Source organism: Polypterus senegalus, chromosome 2 (genome assembly GCF_016835505.1).
Source record: "Polypterus senegalus isolate Bchr_013 chromosome 2, ASM1683550v1, whole genome shotgun sequence".
NCBI lineage: Eukaryota > Metazoa > Chordata > Cladistia > Polypteriformes > Polypteridae > Polypterus > Polypterus senegalus.
This window is the reverse complement of record NC_053155.1, coordinates 20,144,723-20,164,082: the sequence shown is the minus strand read 5'-3', so window position 1 is coordinate 20,164,082 and position 19,360 is coordinate 20,144,723. Positions and strand designations below refer to the sequence as shown.

The window sequence follows — 19,360 nt, the reverse complement described above, 5'->3', positions numbered from 1 at the left end:
TCTAACTTTTGCTATATTTCTTAAGTGAAAAAATGCTCTCCTAATAATCTGATTAATATGTGATTTAAAATTCAGGTCAGAGTCAATAGTTACCCCTAAATTCTTTACCTCCACCTTGACTTTAAATATTAAAGTATCAGGTTTATTTCTAATAACCTCATTATATCCATTTTTGCCATTCACTGAAATTACCAGCTGTTTCATAAAAATGTCTCCACCTGCAACTTCTTTAATTCTGTAATCCGTCCAAAACTTCATCTGGACACAGATCTGCAAGGTGTATAGGGCTGTACCATTTTTAAACCAATCTGTCCAATTTATTACAAATTGGTTCTCCTGTGTCACCTTTCTTCTCATATGTTGCGATTGAAATTGCTTCATTTCTCTCCATATTATATAAAGACTTTTCCTTCTCCCTCTTATCTGGGTAGCTACAGAACAAGCATAAAATTGTCAGATTTTGAATTTATAACATCATCATTCTAAAGATTTTTTTTGTGGTGCACTGGAAGGGTTATGGCCATCGTGATCATTTTTAGGTCCCTTTTGGTGATATCCATGATCCATGATCCAGGTTCATCTGTGTCATTCACATGTCCAGAGCCTACACCTTAGAAGAAGTGCTCTGTTATGACTCACAAGATCATGGCAGCCATCTTAAGAAAATGTGGAAAACAGGATGGTGGCGAAATGGGATGGCGTAATGAAACATCTCCTCCATCCCCTCTAGGAGGCGCTGTCTTGGAGCACTTTGGCCACAGGCTCAGTCCACCACGGGGTGCTAAGAAGCAACCCTTGGGGGTATTTTCAGCCCCCTGCTATTAGGCAATTCAATGCTTCCTTCCAATATACTCTTTAAAAGTTTAGTTTAAAATATCTGAACAATATTCATTTATTCATTTTTATTTATTTTATCAATTGATTGATTAGCTTTATTATCTGTTCTGTAAATCTGTGTCCTTGTTTTTTATGTTTCTGCTGCTGTATGCATCTGAATTTCCCAATGGGATGAATAAAATGTATCTAATTTAATCTAATCTAAAATGATCGCTTGCATTAATCTTGCATCTTAAAAACAATAAAACTAAAATAGCTTTAGGAAAATAACTCTTGCTTTGAATCCTTGTTTTCCTTATAATTTAGTTTTGGTAATGTTTCCACAGCACTCCATATGACAGACCCTTACTTTGCTTCGTTTGGCTAATATTTAAAGTAAAATGCAAGCACATCACTGATGCTGTACAAATAACCGCATGTTCACAATAATAATAAGTTTTATGGTCAAAATGGATATTACAATGTATCATGAAAAGATGAATAATAAGAATAATACAAATAACAATTGTGCTGATCTTATTTATTTTTAGAAATACTACAGTTGCATATACGTTGTGAAGTGGCTCATTAAAAGAAGTAAAAACTATTGAATTCAGTCATTCTGTATTTATTTTTATACTAATCATACAATGAACTTTCTCTATTCCTCAGGAATTTCTCATCATCATCATGGCAAACATGTCAGCAGTCCAGCAGTTCATTCTTGTGGGATTTCCGGGATTTCAGGACCGTGAGAGCAAACTTGTTTTCTCCATATTTTTCCTGGTCGCCTATCTGCTAATTTGCCTGGGGAACCTCACCATCATAGCCACGTTCACTCTGGACGAAAACCTGCACAAGCCCATGTATGTGCTCATTTGCAATCTGGCGATTTTGGACATCACCTTTTCTTCAGTCACAGTCCCCAAATTGCTGGCTGTTTTCATGTTTGACTTCAACATGATCCCTTATGCAGCTTGTTTCATGCAGTTGTTTTTTTACCTTGCTTTAGGAACTTCTGAGTCCTTTCTCTTGATGCTGATGGCATATGACAGGTTTGTGGCTATCTGTAACCCCCTTCTTTATCCAACCATTATGACTAACAAGGTCATCCTGAAGCAGATCACTTTGTGTTGGGTCGGTGGGCTTCTTACTCCTGTACTTCCACTCATTCTGGCTTTCAGACTGCCTTTCTGTGGACCTAACAAGGTTGTGCACTGCTTTTGTGATCATTCCTCTGTGCTCAGGTTGGCCTGTGCTGACATTTTAATTAATAGCTACGTAGCTCTGACCATCGCATTGTCTGTTCTGCTTATCCCCTTGGCCTACATTGTGTTTTCATATACAAGAATCATTGCTTCAGTGGTCAAAATCGCCACTTCTGAAGGACGCCTTAAAGCGTTTTCTACTTGTGGGACCCATCTATTAGTGATTTGCATTTTTATTCTCACTGCGGCTGGTGTTTACATCTCATACCGAATTCCAGGTACCTCCGAAGACATCCGCATAATGGCAGCGGTGCTACAGAATGTGATTCCACCTCTAATAAACCCAATTATCTACTGTCTGAGGACTAAAGAGATCAGAGACAGCTTTGTAAAAACTGTAAAAAGGGGTAAACTGTTATCACACTAGAAATCCATTTTTCAGATAAGAAACAATCATTTTGAATTTCAAATGCAGTCTTATATACTGATGTAAGCAATGAACGAAGAGGCCTCTTATCAACGACGTTATCTCAGTTGTAAATCAAAGACAGCCTGTGGCTTCAGACTGTTGTTCCAGCCATGTTCTTTGTTTAAATTAATTAACTGTGCTGCTATTGCTCAACTTCCACGGTTTTTAATACTCCGATATTACATTTTGCTAGGATTTCAGTTTTATATTTGTTAATGTTTTAAGACATTACCTACTAACAAGAACACAGCAAGAGAGTGAAGCTGCTTGCTCCTATGAGCTCCGCTCTTTTTTATTTGACAGTATTTGCACAGAAATATTGGAAGAAAAATGCATATAAGTCAGTTAAATAAAAAGCAGCAACTTGTTAAATCAAACTTTTAAGTATTTAAAGATATGGTCAAATTAAAACAGTTTTGAGTGTGAGTCAAACGTTGCCTCATTTTTCTGAATACAGAATAATCTGCAGCTGCACAAACAATTTAATTATTAATGGCTGGCTGATTGTGTAACTGGTATTAATAAAACCTGCAATCGCAGCCAATGCCCCCCACACCCCTCAGCAGCACTCTTTAGTTTATTTTGAGAGTTCTTACTCAGAAATGTTCTCACTACTCAAAGCGCTCAACAATTGCAGGTTAAGGGCCTTGCTCAAGGGCCCAGCAGAGCAGATTCCCCTTTGGCATTTACGGGATACGAACCGGCAACCTTCTGATTGTCTGTGCAGATCCCTAGCCTCAGCGCCACCACTCCGCCTGTATGATGTACACTCCGATGTACATTACAAAAAACAGTCAATGCATATTTTACCCGCATGTCACTCATGTCTAATGTACAGTGTTAAATGCATTAAAACAATTCTTAAATTGCATTTTAAATTATTGATTTAATTGCAATTCATGAAATGATTGAAATTGTAATGCTCTTTTTCTTTTGACATTTTAAAATAAAAGTAATTTGATTTACTTGCAGGATACTACAACAATAATGTCAATCATTTCTATATTTATGTTGTGAAGAAAGCACAGAAACACAGGTGAAGATTTGGGGAGTCCACCCCGTATAGTGTAGCAAAAAACTGATAAGGTTCCCAACAGAGTAGGACTGAGTCAAACATCGACTGAATAACAGAATGAATGCTTGGGTCTTTATAGGTGGAGGACAGGAAGGGGCGGGATCTCAGGTCTGCGGGAGGGTGTGATGACGAAGCAGAAGTGGGCGGTGTCTTAACTGGTTTTCCTTTCTGGTGGTCTGTGATAGAGGGAGAAAAGACATTAGTACCATTCATCAACCCTTAACCTCTGTATTTTATTCCCAGTTGAGCTCTTAGACTGGCCCCCAAGTGCATGCATGTGACAATGTTTTTTATTTTATTTAAATTAAATGTTTTCTCCCTTACCTATTATGTAATTAAATGTTTAAAACTTTTTTGATACTTGTATATATTTTTGGCTGTACCTGACCATTCTTCCAGTTATTGAATTAATTTATTCTAGTTTTAGAGCTGCAAAGTGCCAGATCTAATCAGAGGAGCCAATCCTACACAATACACTTCTGCACTGTAGCACTTTACTGTCATGATTCTGGGTTTCTTTAACATTTTCACTTTCATTCCTTCATGATTATTTTTTTTGATAACTTTTACACGTTTTGTTTGAAATATCGCTAATACCAAAGTGCCACATGGCCAACTCCAACACTCGATCATCAGACCCCCATGGTCTGTCCCCTGCGGCTTTCAATATGCAGAACTGCTCGAGTTTTCCTTCTTTACTTTTTGGCAGCTCGTTGTCTGCTGTCATCACCCTGTTACTTTGTGTCATATCTGATCATCTTGGTCATAGAGATCATGAGACAGATGATGCTCCTTTATTCTGACAGTGTAGGTCAGGCACAGGCCTTCATTTTGTTTCTCATTCTTACTAAAGACTATTATTATCATCAGGCAATGGGTTTTTGTGGTTAAAGCTTTGGATTTCAAAACTTGATTTTGTGGATTCCAATCCTACTACTGACATTGTTTGTCAATAAGCAATTCTCTTCTTAATTGGAAAAACAAAAGAAATGTAACTAATTGTATCACATATGTTGTAAGTCTGCTTGGATGAAGGTATCAGTTAAAAAAAAAAATAATGCGTAATAATAATAATATTATGAGGTCACTGGAGTCACTTACTGTAAAATTGACCATGTGCAAGATATTCCTACTTTAGATCAGTTTGTGCTTTTCTTATTGATGTGGCTTTTGTTGATGGTCATTGCAAAACACAGCTTTACAGGAAAAGTGGATTCCTTTGAATTGAAACAGGTCATTTATAGGATTTATGTGAAATCTGGGTATATATTATCATTATTCAATGTTTACCATTTTTTATCTGTTTATGACATTTCTGTGTTTTTCATAAATTGTATGTGATTCCCCCTTTAAAGACCAAAGATTAATGTGGAAAGAAATGTTCAAACTGACCAGGGCAGATTTCTCATAATGACTTGTGTCAAATGTGACATTCTGTGACAGTGCCACATTTATTGTCACTGAGCTCTTCACTATGAACCATTCTAGTGCCAATGCAGATTGCATGGCTATGTGCTGGATTTTATGCCACTGCTAACAAGGAAACAGTGAAACTCAATAATTTCAAGGGGTGTCCACATGCTTTTGGCCATATAGAATAGATAAACAGATAGATAGATGATGGATGGATGGATGGATGGATAGACAGAGCCTTTTAATTCGGTGAGCCTCTCTTGCCGTGATGTTACCAGCCCAGCACACCACAGAATAGAAAATGGCATTGGCCATCATAGAGTTGGAGAAGATGTGAAGGATGTCACTTCCAACATTAATGGAAGAAGATCCTGCTCTGCCCTTTTTTTATATAGTTCCTCTGTGTTCTGAGACCAGTCCAACCTGTCATTGATGTGGACCCCTAAGTACTTGTAGGAGTTTCTTGGATTTGCTGATGTTAAGATGCAGACAAGCAGACACTTCTCTTTGTATCAAGAAACAGTTCTCCACCTGACTTCTATACTCACTTCTATGTTCCAGTCTCCTTATCAATACAGGCATATTGTTGTTGGTATCAAGGAGCCCCAGTTGCATTTCATGACACACTTCTGCCAAACATTCTTTGGCTGAAAGTCCTCAGTGTTAGTGTGTCACAGAGAGGATGTGCATTGTAGATCCTTATTGGTGTGTTAAAGTCAATCACCAGCTCCTTGGTTAGGCTGATGTTAAGATGCAGACAAATCGCTTTCACTGGGAAACAAAGTTCTCCATCTGACTCTTCTCTTCTGTCTCATCCACCTTATCAATATACCCCATAAGTACTGAATCATCTGGAAATTTCTTAAGTGACATGACCTGCTGTTATATTTATAGTCCTAGGTGTACAGAGTGAAGAGTAAAGGAGACAGGACTGTTTCTTGTGGTGCTCCAGTGTTGCAGAAGATGTGAAGCATGTAAAGTAACACAGTCTGCTAAGGAAAAAGAGCCTTCTCTGCCCTTTGATATACAAGGTCTATCTATTAAGTAACAAGGCTGTGTTTCTATCTCTAAAACAAAGCAGTGAAAACTGATTATGAGCACTCGCCCTGCCGGTTTAAACCTGTCGAAACCTGAACGACAAACAACAACACTTTCTGCCATTCAGTTGATTGTCAGTCACCGTTTAATGCAGTTTTGTTTCCCCTTGTGTGCCGGAATCATGCCAAGTTTAAAAGTTGAGCAACATGTCGAATTGAAATTTTTAGTAATTTTGAAAAAAACACCAACAGAATCTTTTCAAATGCTAACTGAGGCTTGCAGGGGAAGACTGCATGTCTTGTGCACGTATGTTTTTCCTAAATTGAAATCAGTGCTTAACAGAACACATTTTTTGTCAATGGATGCATTAAAGAAGTAAAGAAGAAAATGTCTTGAAGCAGCTGACAGAAACTTATCTGCTCCACACCTTTGACCAGTGGAACACAAGACTGCATCGGTGTGTAATTGAGAACGGGGGGTATATTGAAGGGGACAAGCATTAGAATTGTTAAATAAATAAAAGTGTGTCATCATGTCAGTCTCATTTTTGAATAGACAAACCTCATATAGTTCCTCTGTGTTACAAAACCAGTCCAGCCTGTCACTGATGTGGACCCCCATGTACTTGTAGAAGTAGACCACCTGTACATCCATTCCTTAAATAGTGACCAGACATAGAGGCTCTTTGGTGTGGTGAAACTCAATAAGCACGTCAATGCTTTTGCTGAAGTTGAGTTGCAGACAATTCTCTTTACACTAAGAAACAAATTTCTCCTCCTGACTCCTCTCCTCAGTCTCAATTCCCCCCATAAGCGCAGAATCATCAATGAGAATTTCTGCAAGTGGCATGACCTGCTGTTATAATTTATAACAATTTCATTACATTAATATTAGTTACTTGTACCGGACTCTCTAGGTTTGTTTTTGACTACTGTTTTTCTCTTTCATATGCTTTGTTTTGTTCTCCTTTGTGCTTACAGTATATACCTCCTACCTATTTTCTGGATTAATTTTTTGCCATCTCCTTTTTTCATCTCCTGGCCATTCTTTTTTGCTCCAGCCATAAGGTTACTTTGTGCTTTACTACATGGTGCCTTGCGAAAGTATTCATCCACTTTAGTGTTTGTCCTGTTATATCACATTACAAACTGGATTTTTGGAGGCTTAGCACCATTTGATTTGCACAACATACTTACCACTTTGGAGGCACAAAATACTTTATTTAAGACATAAACAATAATTAAAAGGAAAAAAAGCACAAATTATTAGTGTGTACAGGTATTCACTCCACGAAGTCTGTACTTTGTAGTGCCCCCTTTTGCTGCAATTCCAGCTGCAAGTCTTCTGTTGAATGTCTCTATGAGCTTAACACATCAAGCCACTGAAAATTTTGCCCATTCCTGAAGGCAGAACATTCAAGCTCGATGGGTTGCATTGGTGTACAGCAATCTTCGCACCATGCCACAGATTCTCCATTAGATTGAGGTCTGAGCTTTGATGAGATCATACCAAGATATTGAAATGTTTCCCTTTCAACCACTCCAGTGTCGCTTCAGCTGTGTGTTTTTGGTCATTGAATGGCTGGGTGGAAGGTGAACCTTCACTCCAGTCTCAAATACCTGGCTGACTGAAACAGGTTTTTAGTGCCATCCATCTGTAACGGCCGATGCCTTACCCAGACCGGCTACTACACTGTCAAGACTATTCCTTTAATAGAACCTGAGGTTTCTTGCTCTAATAACAAGCCATACTCCTAACAAGTTGTCTTACTTTTCCCAACACAACGAAATAACCAGAGACAGTAAACAGATATGTACAATAAAACATGGATAAATTGTAAATTGAAACGACAGACAAATATTCAAAAATATATATATATATATGTGTGTGCACAAAACACCACTATCCCAAAAACACTAGTGACACTAGTGACTAATTACTATATAAGAACACGAATATACAAATATTTACATTGACCCTCCCTTGCCCCTAAACAAAAACATAACACAAATACAAACACAGATTAGATAAACACAGGAATTGAAAATGTGGTGAAAAATGAGTCCAAAATAAAGTCCGGCGGTATTGATACTGACTGTAGTGTTATTGTGCTCCTTCCAGACAACAAAACGACCTCGCTGTGAAAAGTCCTGGCAATGACTGGTATGAATCCGAACCCCGGGGTTACTCGTCTCTGGCTGTTGTGATGTAGAGTCGGATGTTGAAAAAAGCAAGCAGTGGACTAAAGCAATGATTGGCAGTGATGAGTTGATAAATGAATGGTTAAATTGTCTTCTTTTCCTCTCGATTTATCCTCTCTCTCTCGCCTTCGCACCTCTTTTTTTAAGTGCAAAATGTCCCAGATGTATCTGGTTAGTTAACAGGTGGGGCTTCCATCTCGGGGCTGCAATCTCTCTCCATCATCCTTCCCCTCTGCACTTATGGGGACAACATTTTTGACACACACATAATGGACAGTAAATGGGATGATGAAAACAAAACATACTCAGCACAAACATAGAACATACTATAGGGTGGTCCAGATCTAATTATGCAATTTTCATTACGCTATAACTTAGATAGATAGATAGATAGATAGATAGATAGATAGATAGATAGATAGATAGATAGATAGATAGATAGATAAGTTTATTAAATAGAAAATCACCCGAAAAATCCCGGACCATCGAGAAGTGTGCGAACTGACGACATGAAGAATCATCTTTGCGCCGAACTGAAATCGTCCCCACATAAATCAAAGTCATCCAGACGATCTGGAGCTGCATAAAAAATCTGGACCACCCTGTATTATTATGTAGCCCCACTACACATCTTTCCTTCAATCCTGACCAGATTTCAAAACCCAGCCGATGAAAAACATCTTCACAGTATGATGTTGCCACCACCATGCTTCACTGTGGTAATGGTATTCTCGGTGTGATGGGAAGTATTGGGTTTGCACCACTAAAATAATTCAATATTTGTATCATCTGACCAGAGAACCTTCTTCAGTTTGTTTGGGTAGTCTGACACATGCTGTTTGGAAAACTCCAAACATGTTTTCTTATTTTTTTCTGGTCCTATGGACAGATACTTCCCTCTCCATTGTGCATCTTTGCAGCTCCTTCAGTGTTATCCTTGGTGTCTTTATTGCATCTCTGATTAGTGTCCTCCTTGCCTGGTCTGTTAGTTTTAGTGGACAGCTTTCTCTTGTCAGATTTACAGTGGTGTCATACTCTTTCCATTTTGTTATAGTGGATTGAATGGTGCGCCATAGGATATTTAAAGTTTGGGATATTTTTTTATAACCCAACCTTGATCTGTACTTCTCCACAACTTTGTCTTTGACTTGGTTAGAGTGCTCTTTGGTCTTCATATTGTTTGCTTAGCAGAATCAGGTGCCTTTCAAAACAGATATCATGTGACAGATCAGGTGACACTTTGATTGCACACACATGAACAGTAATCAGCTAATTATGTGACTTATCAAGATAGTTGGTTGAACCAGATCTTATTTAGGGGTTTTATAGCAAAGAGAATGAATACATGTGCACTCAGAACTGTTCAGTTTTTACTTCTTTTTATATATATATATATATATATATATATTTTACTTATATTATATATATATATATATATATATATATATATATATATATATATATACAGTGGTGTGAAAACTATTTGCCCCTTCCTGATTTCTTATTCTTTTGCATGTTTGTCACACAAAATGTTTCTGATCATCAAACACATTTAACCATTAGTCAAATATAACACAAGTAAACACAAAATGCAGTTTTTAAATGATGGTTTTATTATTTAGGGAGAAAAAAAATCCAAACCTACATGGCCCTGTGTGAAAAGTAAAATGTTAAAAAATAACCTAACTGTGGTGTATCACACCTGAGTTCAATTTCCGTAGCCACCCCCAGGCCTGATTACTGCCACACCTGTTTCAATCAAGAAATCACTTCAACAGGAGCTGCCTGACACACAGAGGTAGACCAAAGGCACCTCAAAAGCTAGACATCATGCCAAGATCCAAAGAAATTCAGGAACAAATGAGAACAGAAGTAATTGAGATCTATCAGTCTGGTAAAGGTTATAAAGCCATTTCTAAAGCTTTGGGACTCCAGCGAACCACAGTGAGAGCCATTATCCACAAATGGTAAAAACATGGAACAGTGGTGAACCTTCCCAGGAGTGGCCGGCCGACCAAAATTGACCCAAGAGCGCAGAGACGACTCATCCGAGAGGTCACAAAAGACCCCAGGACAACGTCTAAAGAACTGCAGGCCTCACTTACCTCAATTAAGGTCAGTGTTCACGACTCCACCATAAGAAAGAGTCTGGGCAAAAACGGCCTGCATGGCAGATTTCCAAGACGCAAACCACTGTTAAGCAAAAAGAACATTAGGGCTCGTCTCAATTTTGCTATGAAACATCTCAATGATTGCCAAGACTTTTAGGAAAATACCTTGTGGACTGATGAGACAAAAGTTGAACTTTTGGAAGGCAAATGTCCGTTACATCTGGTGTAAAAGGAACACAGCATTTCAGAAAAAGAACATCATACCAACAGTAAAATATGGTGGTGGTAGTGTGATGGTCTGGGGTTGTTTTGCTGCTTCAGGACCTGGAAGGCTTGCTGTGATAGATGGAACCATGAATTCTACTGTCTACCAAAAAATCCTGAAGGAGAATGTCCGCCATCTGTTCGTCAGCTCAAGCTGAAGCGATCTTGGGTGCTGCAACAGGACAATGACCCAAAACACACCAGCAAATCCACCTCTGAATGGCTGAAGAAAAACAAAATGAAGACTTTGGAGTGGCCTAGTCAAAGTCCTGACCTGAATCCAATTGAGATGCTATGGCATGACCTTAAAAAGGCGGTTCATGCTAGAAAACCCTCAAATAAAGCTGAATTACAACAATTCTGCAAAGATGAGTGGGCCAAAATTCCTCCAGAGCGCTGTAAAGACTCATTGCAAGTTATCGCAAACACTTGATTGCAGTTATTGCTGCTAAGGGTGGCCCAACCAGTTATTAGGTTCAGGGGGCAATTACTTTTTCACACAGGGCCATGTAGGTTTGGATTTTTTTTCTCCCTAAATAATAAAACCATCATTTAAAAACTGCATTTTGTGTTTACTTGAGTTATATTTGACTAATGGTTAAATGTGTTTGATGATCAGAAACATTTTGTGTGACAAACATGCAAAAGAATAAGAAATCAGGAAGGGGGCAAATAGTTTTTCACACCACTGTATATACTGTATATATATATATATATATATATATATGCGAGTGGCTGGGGGTGCTACCCAGCCAGGACGTCCAGGAGGACCAGAGGAGGGCTTACGCCTCCTCCAGACCACGAGGGGGTGACCGCCCTGGTGGCTTTGTGGACCATGGGAACTGAGCTTGGAAGCTCAACCCTATAGGGGCCTGTGGTCACTGCCAAGGGGTGCCGCGATGCCTGAAGAGCCCTGGTCCTCAGCAGTTCTGCCACACCCGGAAGTGCTGGGGGGACGACGACCAGGGACACCCGGAGTGCTTCCAGGTGCGCAGCTTGTACTTCTGCCACACTGGGCAGTGCCGGCGGAAGCTAATTGGGAGGCACCTGGAGCACATCCGGGTGATTTTAAAAGGGACTGCCTCCCTCCATTCATTGGCTTGAGTCGTGAGCGGAGATGTATGGAGCTCAGGAGAAAAGGAAAGGAGACAGCCTGAAGAAAGAGGCATCATTGTGTACAGAGGCCTGGACTTTGGGGAAGTATTGGGGTTGTGTGTGAACTGTAAATAATAGAGACTGTAAATAAACGTGTGTTGGGTGACTCAAAACGATGTCTGCCTGCTTGTGTCCGGGCCATGTTCCACAATATATATAAAAATCTTTTGTAAAAGTGGACAACATTAATACTGTAATAACAAATCTCAATGCACGTAGAAATTCTAGGCAATACGGCATAAACACCAATAATTTAATTAAAATTACTACTTTAGATGAACAATGTATTAAAACTGTAAAAACAGATTATATATTACACAAAAAATACACACAGAGCGACGCTAATAAAAATAACTTAGTTGCTGTTCCAAATATCAATAACGCACATAGTATTCATCTCTGCCTCCTCGAAACATTAAATATGGCACTATTAAATATTAGAGCTTTAACTTACAAGACATTTTTTATCAACAATCTTATTAGTGATAAAAAAATAGATTTTATTGCACTAAGTGAAACGTGGCTTAACTCAGACGGTGCGGCTGTTTTAATCTAATCTGCGCCTCAGGATTACAGTTTTACTCGTGCATATCACCAAGGAAAAAGAAGCGGTGGCTTAGCAAACATTTACTCGAGCCAGTTAAAGTGTAAAGATGTCAGTTTTGGTAAACTTAAGTCCTTCGAGTATCTCACCATTGTTATTCATGGAGATTCTCACGTTCTAGTATTGTATAGACCTCCAAAATTCTATGCGTCTTTTTTTCAGGAATTCTCAGACTTAATGTCAATTTTAATTACGAACTATGACACACTCTTAATAGTTATCGACTTTAATATTCATATAGATAATCAGTGTGACCAAAAAGTAAAAGAATTTATGAACCTCCTGGATTCTTTTGATTTGAGACAACTCATAAATCAGCCTACACATAAAGCAGGTCATACATTAGACTTAGTGATTACTAAAGGACTAAAAGTTGATATAAAGCAGATCATTGATATTGGTCTATCAGACCATTTTCTTCTATTTTTTATTATAGAAATAATGATAGAAAACACTCACGAGAAGCATATTGTTAAAAAATGATTCTTTGACTCATCAGTAGCTTTAAAACTTACAAACATTCTAAACAATCAGTCCGTTTATAGTGCCAGCTATAATAGCGAGGATAATGTAAATAGTAAGGTGGAAAGATTTAATACTAAAGTGAGAGCTGCTGTTGACATAGTTGCACCTGAAAAGACAGTGAAAAAATCTTCTAGCATTGTTATACCATGGAAGACCCAAAGAGTGTATGATTTAAAGAGAACCCATAGAGCTGAGCGTAAATGAAGGAAGACTAAACTTACTGTCCACTATGAAATATTAAAAGTTAAAATAACAGAATACAATAACACTGTCCGTCTTGAGAGACGCTGCTATTTCTCTAAGATTATAAATAACAATGCTAGTAATCCCAGAGTTTTATTTTCAACAATTGATCGCCTACTAAACCCAGGTAGCTCAAAGGAATGCCTCCTAAGTACTTCCAGTAAAACCTGTAAGGCTATTGCTGTATTTTTCAATCAAAAAATTAATGATATTAGAAATAACATAGCATATCCCTCCAACACTAAGGATCCTCCTAAACCTAAGCATTCCATTATAAGCAAATTAAACTCTTTCACTAGGATAGATTTACCTGATTTACATAAAATAATTTCTCAACTGAAACCCTCCACCTGTGTCCTTGACCCGATACCAACAAATTTTTTCAAAGAAGCATCGGACGTGCTAATTGATAATGTTCTTGACATAGTAAATTCGTCATTAGATATGGGGGTCTTCCCAGACTGTCAAGACTGCTGTAGTTAAACCCCTACTTAAGAAACATAATCTTGACCCCTCGGCTCTTAATAATTTTAGACCCATCTCTAACCTGCCTTTCTTAAGTAAAATTCTGGAGAAGGCAGCCATTATGCAGTTAAATGACCACCTAAATAAACATGCTATTCTTGATAAATTTCAGTCGGGTTTTAGAACAAATCACAGCACAGAAACTGCACTTGTTAAAGTAGTAAATGACTTGCAGGTAAATTTGACACCATTGATCACAACATTCTTAGAAACTGCCTTAGTCAATGGGTGGGCCTCTCTGGCAGTGTCTTAAATTGGTTTGAATCCTGCCTGGCAGGGAGAAAATTTTTTGTTAGTTGTGGGAATTACAACTCGAAGACACATGATATCCGATATGGTGTTCCACAAGGCTCTATCCTGGGTCCGCTGTTATTCTCAATCTACATGCTTCCGTTAGGTCAGATTATCTCAGGGCACAACGTGAGCTACCACAGCTATGCTGATGACACACAGCTGTACTTATCAATAGCACCTGATACAGTAACCCCGATTCTCTTGATTCACTAACAGAATGTCTGACTAGTATCTCAGAATGGATGAATAGTAACTTTCTCAAGTTAAATAAAGAGAAAACTGAAATCTTAGTGATTGGCAATAATGGATACAATGAGGCTATTAGAAATAAACTGGATACATTGGATTAAAAGTCAAGACGGAGGTAAAAAGCTTAGGGTAATTGTTGACTGTAATCTGAATTTTAAATCGCATATTAATCAGATCACTAGGACAGCATTTTTTCACTTAAGAAACATAGCAAAAATTAAATCTCTTATATCATTGAAAGATGCTGAGAAATTAATTCACGCTTTTGTTTTCAGTCGACTAGATTACTGTAATGCACTCCTCTCAGGACTACCCAAAAAAGACATAAATTGTTTGCAACGAGTGCAGAATGCAACTGCTAGAATCCTAACTAGGAAAAGAAAATCCGAACACATCTCTCCAGTTTTGATGTCACTACACTGGTTACCTGTGTCATTCAGGATTGACTTTAAAATTCTACTTATCCTCTTTAATAAAACCTCTGTGCGCGTCCAGGTGTCCGTCTGTGTGCGTCTTCTGGTGAAGTGTGCATGCGCGGGTCGAGCCGCACATCGCACCGTGCCCCGTCCATGCGCTCGGCACCGTGGACGCACACACACTGGAAGCTGGGCACACAGTGAATGGCCTCGCCACGGCCGCGCATGATAAGAAACAAAGGACACCATTGCTGGGGAGAATGCTGATTGGGTAGTCGCGGCCCCGCACATAAAATCCATTGCTGGGGAGACACCACACATACAATAATCAGCTGCACGCCAGCACAGATTAAAATACTTGCTGGGGAGACACCACAGGCACGATTATCAGGTACACGCCACACATTACATCAGTTGCTGGGGACACTCTGCTGATTGCCCGCTGTTGTGACAGAAAATTAAAGTCATATTACGGACATCAAAGCCAGTACAGGCTACAGAAAATTAAAGACACACAATACAGTGGTGCATATTACAGCCACATACAAGCCAGTATTACTGTAGGAGAAAATATTACGGACATATCTACTAACAACATGCCACCCAAAAAAAAGGACACGTCAAGTAGGACAAAAGACACAGACAATCAAATCCTATATAAGCAACAACTTCTGGAAGAACGGTCAGCTCAACAAGTAAACATCAACAAAGGAAAGGCCGAAAGACAAAGAAAAATAAGAGCAAATAGATCGATTGAAGAAAAAGGAAATGACCGTCAGAAAAACTCTAAGAGAGAAAGTTGGCATTTACTTGCCAGAACCAGTATTCAGCCACGGTCAGTTAAATGTTGCATTATCAAGAGTTAGAAGTTATCCAGATTATGTTGTCAAGGTTGTAGTGATTCCTGAACAAGGCAAACTTTTGCCAAACTCAGACAGAATATTTACAAGAAATGTTGTCTGTAATGAAATTGTATAGAAAATTTTCATGAGGTAAAAAAATAGAAAATTTTACCTAACTACTGTATCTTCTTCAGATATTGTGTTTTATGGATTGTTACAAAGTTTTACATTAAGGCAATATTAATTATACTTACTGTATTGTCATATATGTTTCTATTTTATTTTTATTATTATTTTACTTTAGGCTTCTTGCAAAAATATTTTTGACAAAAAAAAAATTAAGACAAGAAACAGAATGAGGTCAAGTTCCCTTGCTATTTAATATAGACTGTTCCTATAATGTTTATGCACTACTGTTCTAGCGCCTGTATTGTAATGGGCTTAATGTCTAGTGGTTTATAAAGCCTTAAATAATCTCGCCCCATCTTATATATCGGAATGTCTGACACCTTATATTCCAAATCGTAACCTCAGGTCCTCAAATGAGTGTCTCCTTAGAATTACAAGAACAAAACTTAAAAGAAGTGGTGAGGCGGCCTTCTGCTGTTATGCACCTAAAATCTGGAATAGTCTGCCAATAGGAATTCACCAGGCTGATATGGTAGAGCACTTTAAAACACTGCTGAAAACACATTACTTTAACATGGCCTTCTCATAACTTCACTGTAATTAAAACCCTGATACTCTGTATATCCAACTCATTATAATAACTATTCATGGTGGCTCTAAAATTTGTACTAACTCCTACTCTCTCTTCTGTTTCCTTTTCCGGTATCCTTTTGGTGGTGGCTTGTTCCACCACCATCTACTCAAAGCACCGTGATGTTTCAACAATGGTGGATGGATTAAAAGCCAGAAGACTGTATGACCATCAACATCAAGTGACTTAGTGAGAACCCTAACTACAAAGAGGTCTATTTCATTTATGTTAGGGGGGGGCGGTCCCGTGGCCTCTGAACCCCTGTAGATTTTTTTCTGTTTTTTCTGTCCACCCTGGCCATCGGACCTTACTCCTTTTCTATGTTAACTAATGTTGTCTTATTTTAATTTCTTATTTTGTCTTTTATTTTTCTTTAATTCATTATGTAAAGCACTTTGAGCTACTTTTTGTATGAAAATGTGCTATATAAATAAATGTTGCTGTTGTTGTTGATATACAGGGTGTCGCAGGGAAATGGGAATTTTTCAATTGATGTTCAATGCACGAATAAACACATTACAAAATATATTTAATGATGAAATGTATTGTACGGGAAATGTAATTAATGATGGCAATCAATATTCATATAATGTTCATTTTATGTTTGGAAGAAAACTTCATGAAGGTGTTCCTCCATTCACATTCTGACAACCTGTTGTGTAAATTCTGTATTGCTCGACGAAACATGTCAAGAGCAATGCCAGCGATTTCCTCTTTAATCCTCTTTTTTAGTTCAGTAATGATTGCAGGACGTTTGTGGCACACTTGGCTTTTAAGATGTTCCACAGAAAAAAATTACAAACAGTGAGATCTGAGGATCTCGGGGGCCATGGAATGTCACTGTTGCGTGAAATGACATGCCTTCCAAACAAATGTCAGATAGCTGCCATCAATTGTCAGGCAGTACGCAAAGTGGCTCCGTCCTGTTGAAACCACATGTTTTCGATATTCAGATGTGCGAAGATTTGCAGCCTCCACACAAAAAAATGTTTCAAGCATAGCAACATACCGATTGGATGTAACTGTGGTTGCAATGTCCTCCTCTTTTTCAAGAACGTAAGGGCCTATGACACCATGCGATGATACGGCACACCAAACTGTAACCTTGGTGCTGTGTAATAGATGCATGTGAAGCTGAAAAGGATTTTACTGTGCCCAGTAATGGAAATTCTGTCTCTTAACATATCTCACAAGGTGAAAATGGGCTTTGTCCAAAATCCACAAGTTGTTAATGAAATTTGCGTTCTCATTTACTTTAGCCAGCAATTGTTAACAAAACTGTTGATGCAACATGTGGTCATTGGGTTTGAGTTCCTGTACAATCTGCAATTTGTAGGGGTGGAATTTCAACTTGTGCAGTATACTTTGCACGTTTCATCGCCCCAACTGTAGCAGAAAGGGCTCCTTACCATGGCAACTCGAACAGCCTCAATATTCTTTGATGTGCAGGCTGTACGAACACTACCAGAGAACTTTTTTTTTTTTTATGGTTGAACCTGTTTCTTCAAAATTATGCACCCATGTTGTAATCGCATGAGCAGATGGGACATGATAATGACATCCTAACTGATAATGACATTGAAATTCCCTTTGCGCAGCAGTCACACTACCACGATTCTTAAAAAAGGCTTTCACAGTAAACACTTGTTGCGCATCATTCCACTGCTCCATTATAACTAATGGCAAGGGGTTCTACATGCTATGCTAGACTCACCCCTGAACCAGGTGGTTATGTGAGGATCATGCTTTCTGATTTTTTGGGTGCATGCAACACCATCAAACGCTCCATTCTTAAAGATAAGACTGGAGTGACTGAAACAATAAGAACTGGCTGTATCTGATCACAAAAAAAACCAAGGAGATGATTGTGGATTTCTTCAGGTCTAAGCCTCCCCTTCAGCCTGTTAACATCTGAGGGGAGGCCATTGATGTGGTCCACACTTATAAATATCTAGGTGTCCACCTTGATGACAAAGTAGACTGGTCTGTGAAAACAGATGGCCTCTACAGGAAGGTTCAGAGCTGGCTCTTTTTCCTGAGAAGCCTTAGAGCACTCAATATATGGTATGCAGCAAAATGCTGTCTGTGTTCTATCAGACAGTCGCTTCCAGTGTCCTCTTCTTTGCTGCTGTGTGTTACAGAGAGAGTGTGAGAGATAAGAAGATGAAGAGGCTGGACAAGCTGGTGAAGAAGGCTGCCTCTGTGCTGGGTAGGACTGTGGAATCACTGGGAATTGTGGTGGAAAGGTATGTGGGGAAAAGGTACAGGCCATCCTTGACAATAGCAATCACCCTCAACCTTTTGGCACTACACTAAACTGTAGAACAGAATACTTTAGAAGATCATTTGTATCTACTGCAGTGAGATTTTATAACCATGTAGTCAGTATAAATGATTCATGGAGTGGGGCCTCATGCGTAACAGTGTGTGTAGAACTCACACTAAAATAAAGTGGAAATGTACGTATGCACAAAAAAATTCAAATGTACAAAACTGTGTAAGCCAACTTCCATGTCCTTCAGCTCCATAAATCCCTCTTGCCGTGAAAAGTAACGCATGTGCACACGCCTGCCAATTCCAACGCTGTTGCCTCCCTGAATTGTGCATATTTTACTATATAAATCAATATAAATATCACCTTCCCTGTTCAGTATTTGGTTAAAAGACAATGGCGAAAGCATATGAAAAAAAGAATTTCAGCAAATGCGAAGTGGAGGCAAGGAAAAACATACTATTTATTGGCTTAAACAGTGGTATAAACAACAAAAGGAAGCTGATCGAGTGATACAGAGTGGCAGAGAAACTCAGTAGTTCAAGTTCAGAAAGTAGCACAGTGTCAAAAATAAAAAAGAAGTGGTCAGATATCAAAGTCGCTGTGAAAAGGTGAGTCAAAGCCCATCATCCGAGTGTCATATGAAGGCTTATTAGGGTACAGAGAAAAGGAAAAAAAATAGGGAAAGTGAAAAAAATGGTTGAAATGTCCACTTTAATCTTGTCATTAAAGTAGAACGTTGTAAACTTAATCTTATTTTTTTTTTTTATTTATTTATTAATTTTATTACAATCAATACATAGCAATCAAGTTTTACAAAAAAAAAGAATTATGCTAAGAACAGATCGATCCCCACCCTTGAGAGAGAGAGCAAGCCAAA

At 38.5% G+C, this 19,360-nt stretch overlaps 1 protein-coding gene across 1 annotated transcript; it reads left to right on the top strand.

The window, feature by feature from the left end:
• The first annotated feature begins 645 nt into the window (after positions 1-645).
• On the top strand, positions 646-2,451 carry LOC120524331 (olfactory receptor 1-like). The gene is made up of 2 exons (XM_039746194.1): positions 646-801; positions 1,489-2,451. Exons 1-2 carry the CDS (start codon positions 646-648, stop codon positions 2,449-2,451), a joined length of 1,119 nt encoding a protein of 372 aa, XP_039602128.1.
• Positions 2,452-19,360: the final 16,909 nt, after the last annotated feature.

Excerpts from the sequence above, each read along its gene's own strand:
- LOC120524331 (XM_039746194.1), top strand. The coding sequence starts at position 646 with ATGGCAGCCATCTTAAGAAAATGTGGAAAACAGGATGGTGGCGAAATG. Across the intron at positions 802-1,488 it reads CTAAGAAGCAACCCTTGGGG|GAATTTCTCATCATCATCAT; the intron begins GTATTTTCAGCC and ends TCTATTCCTCAG.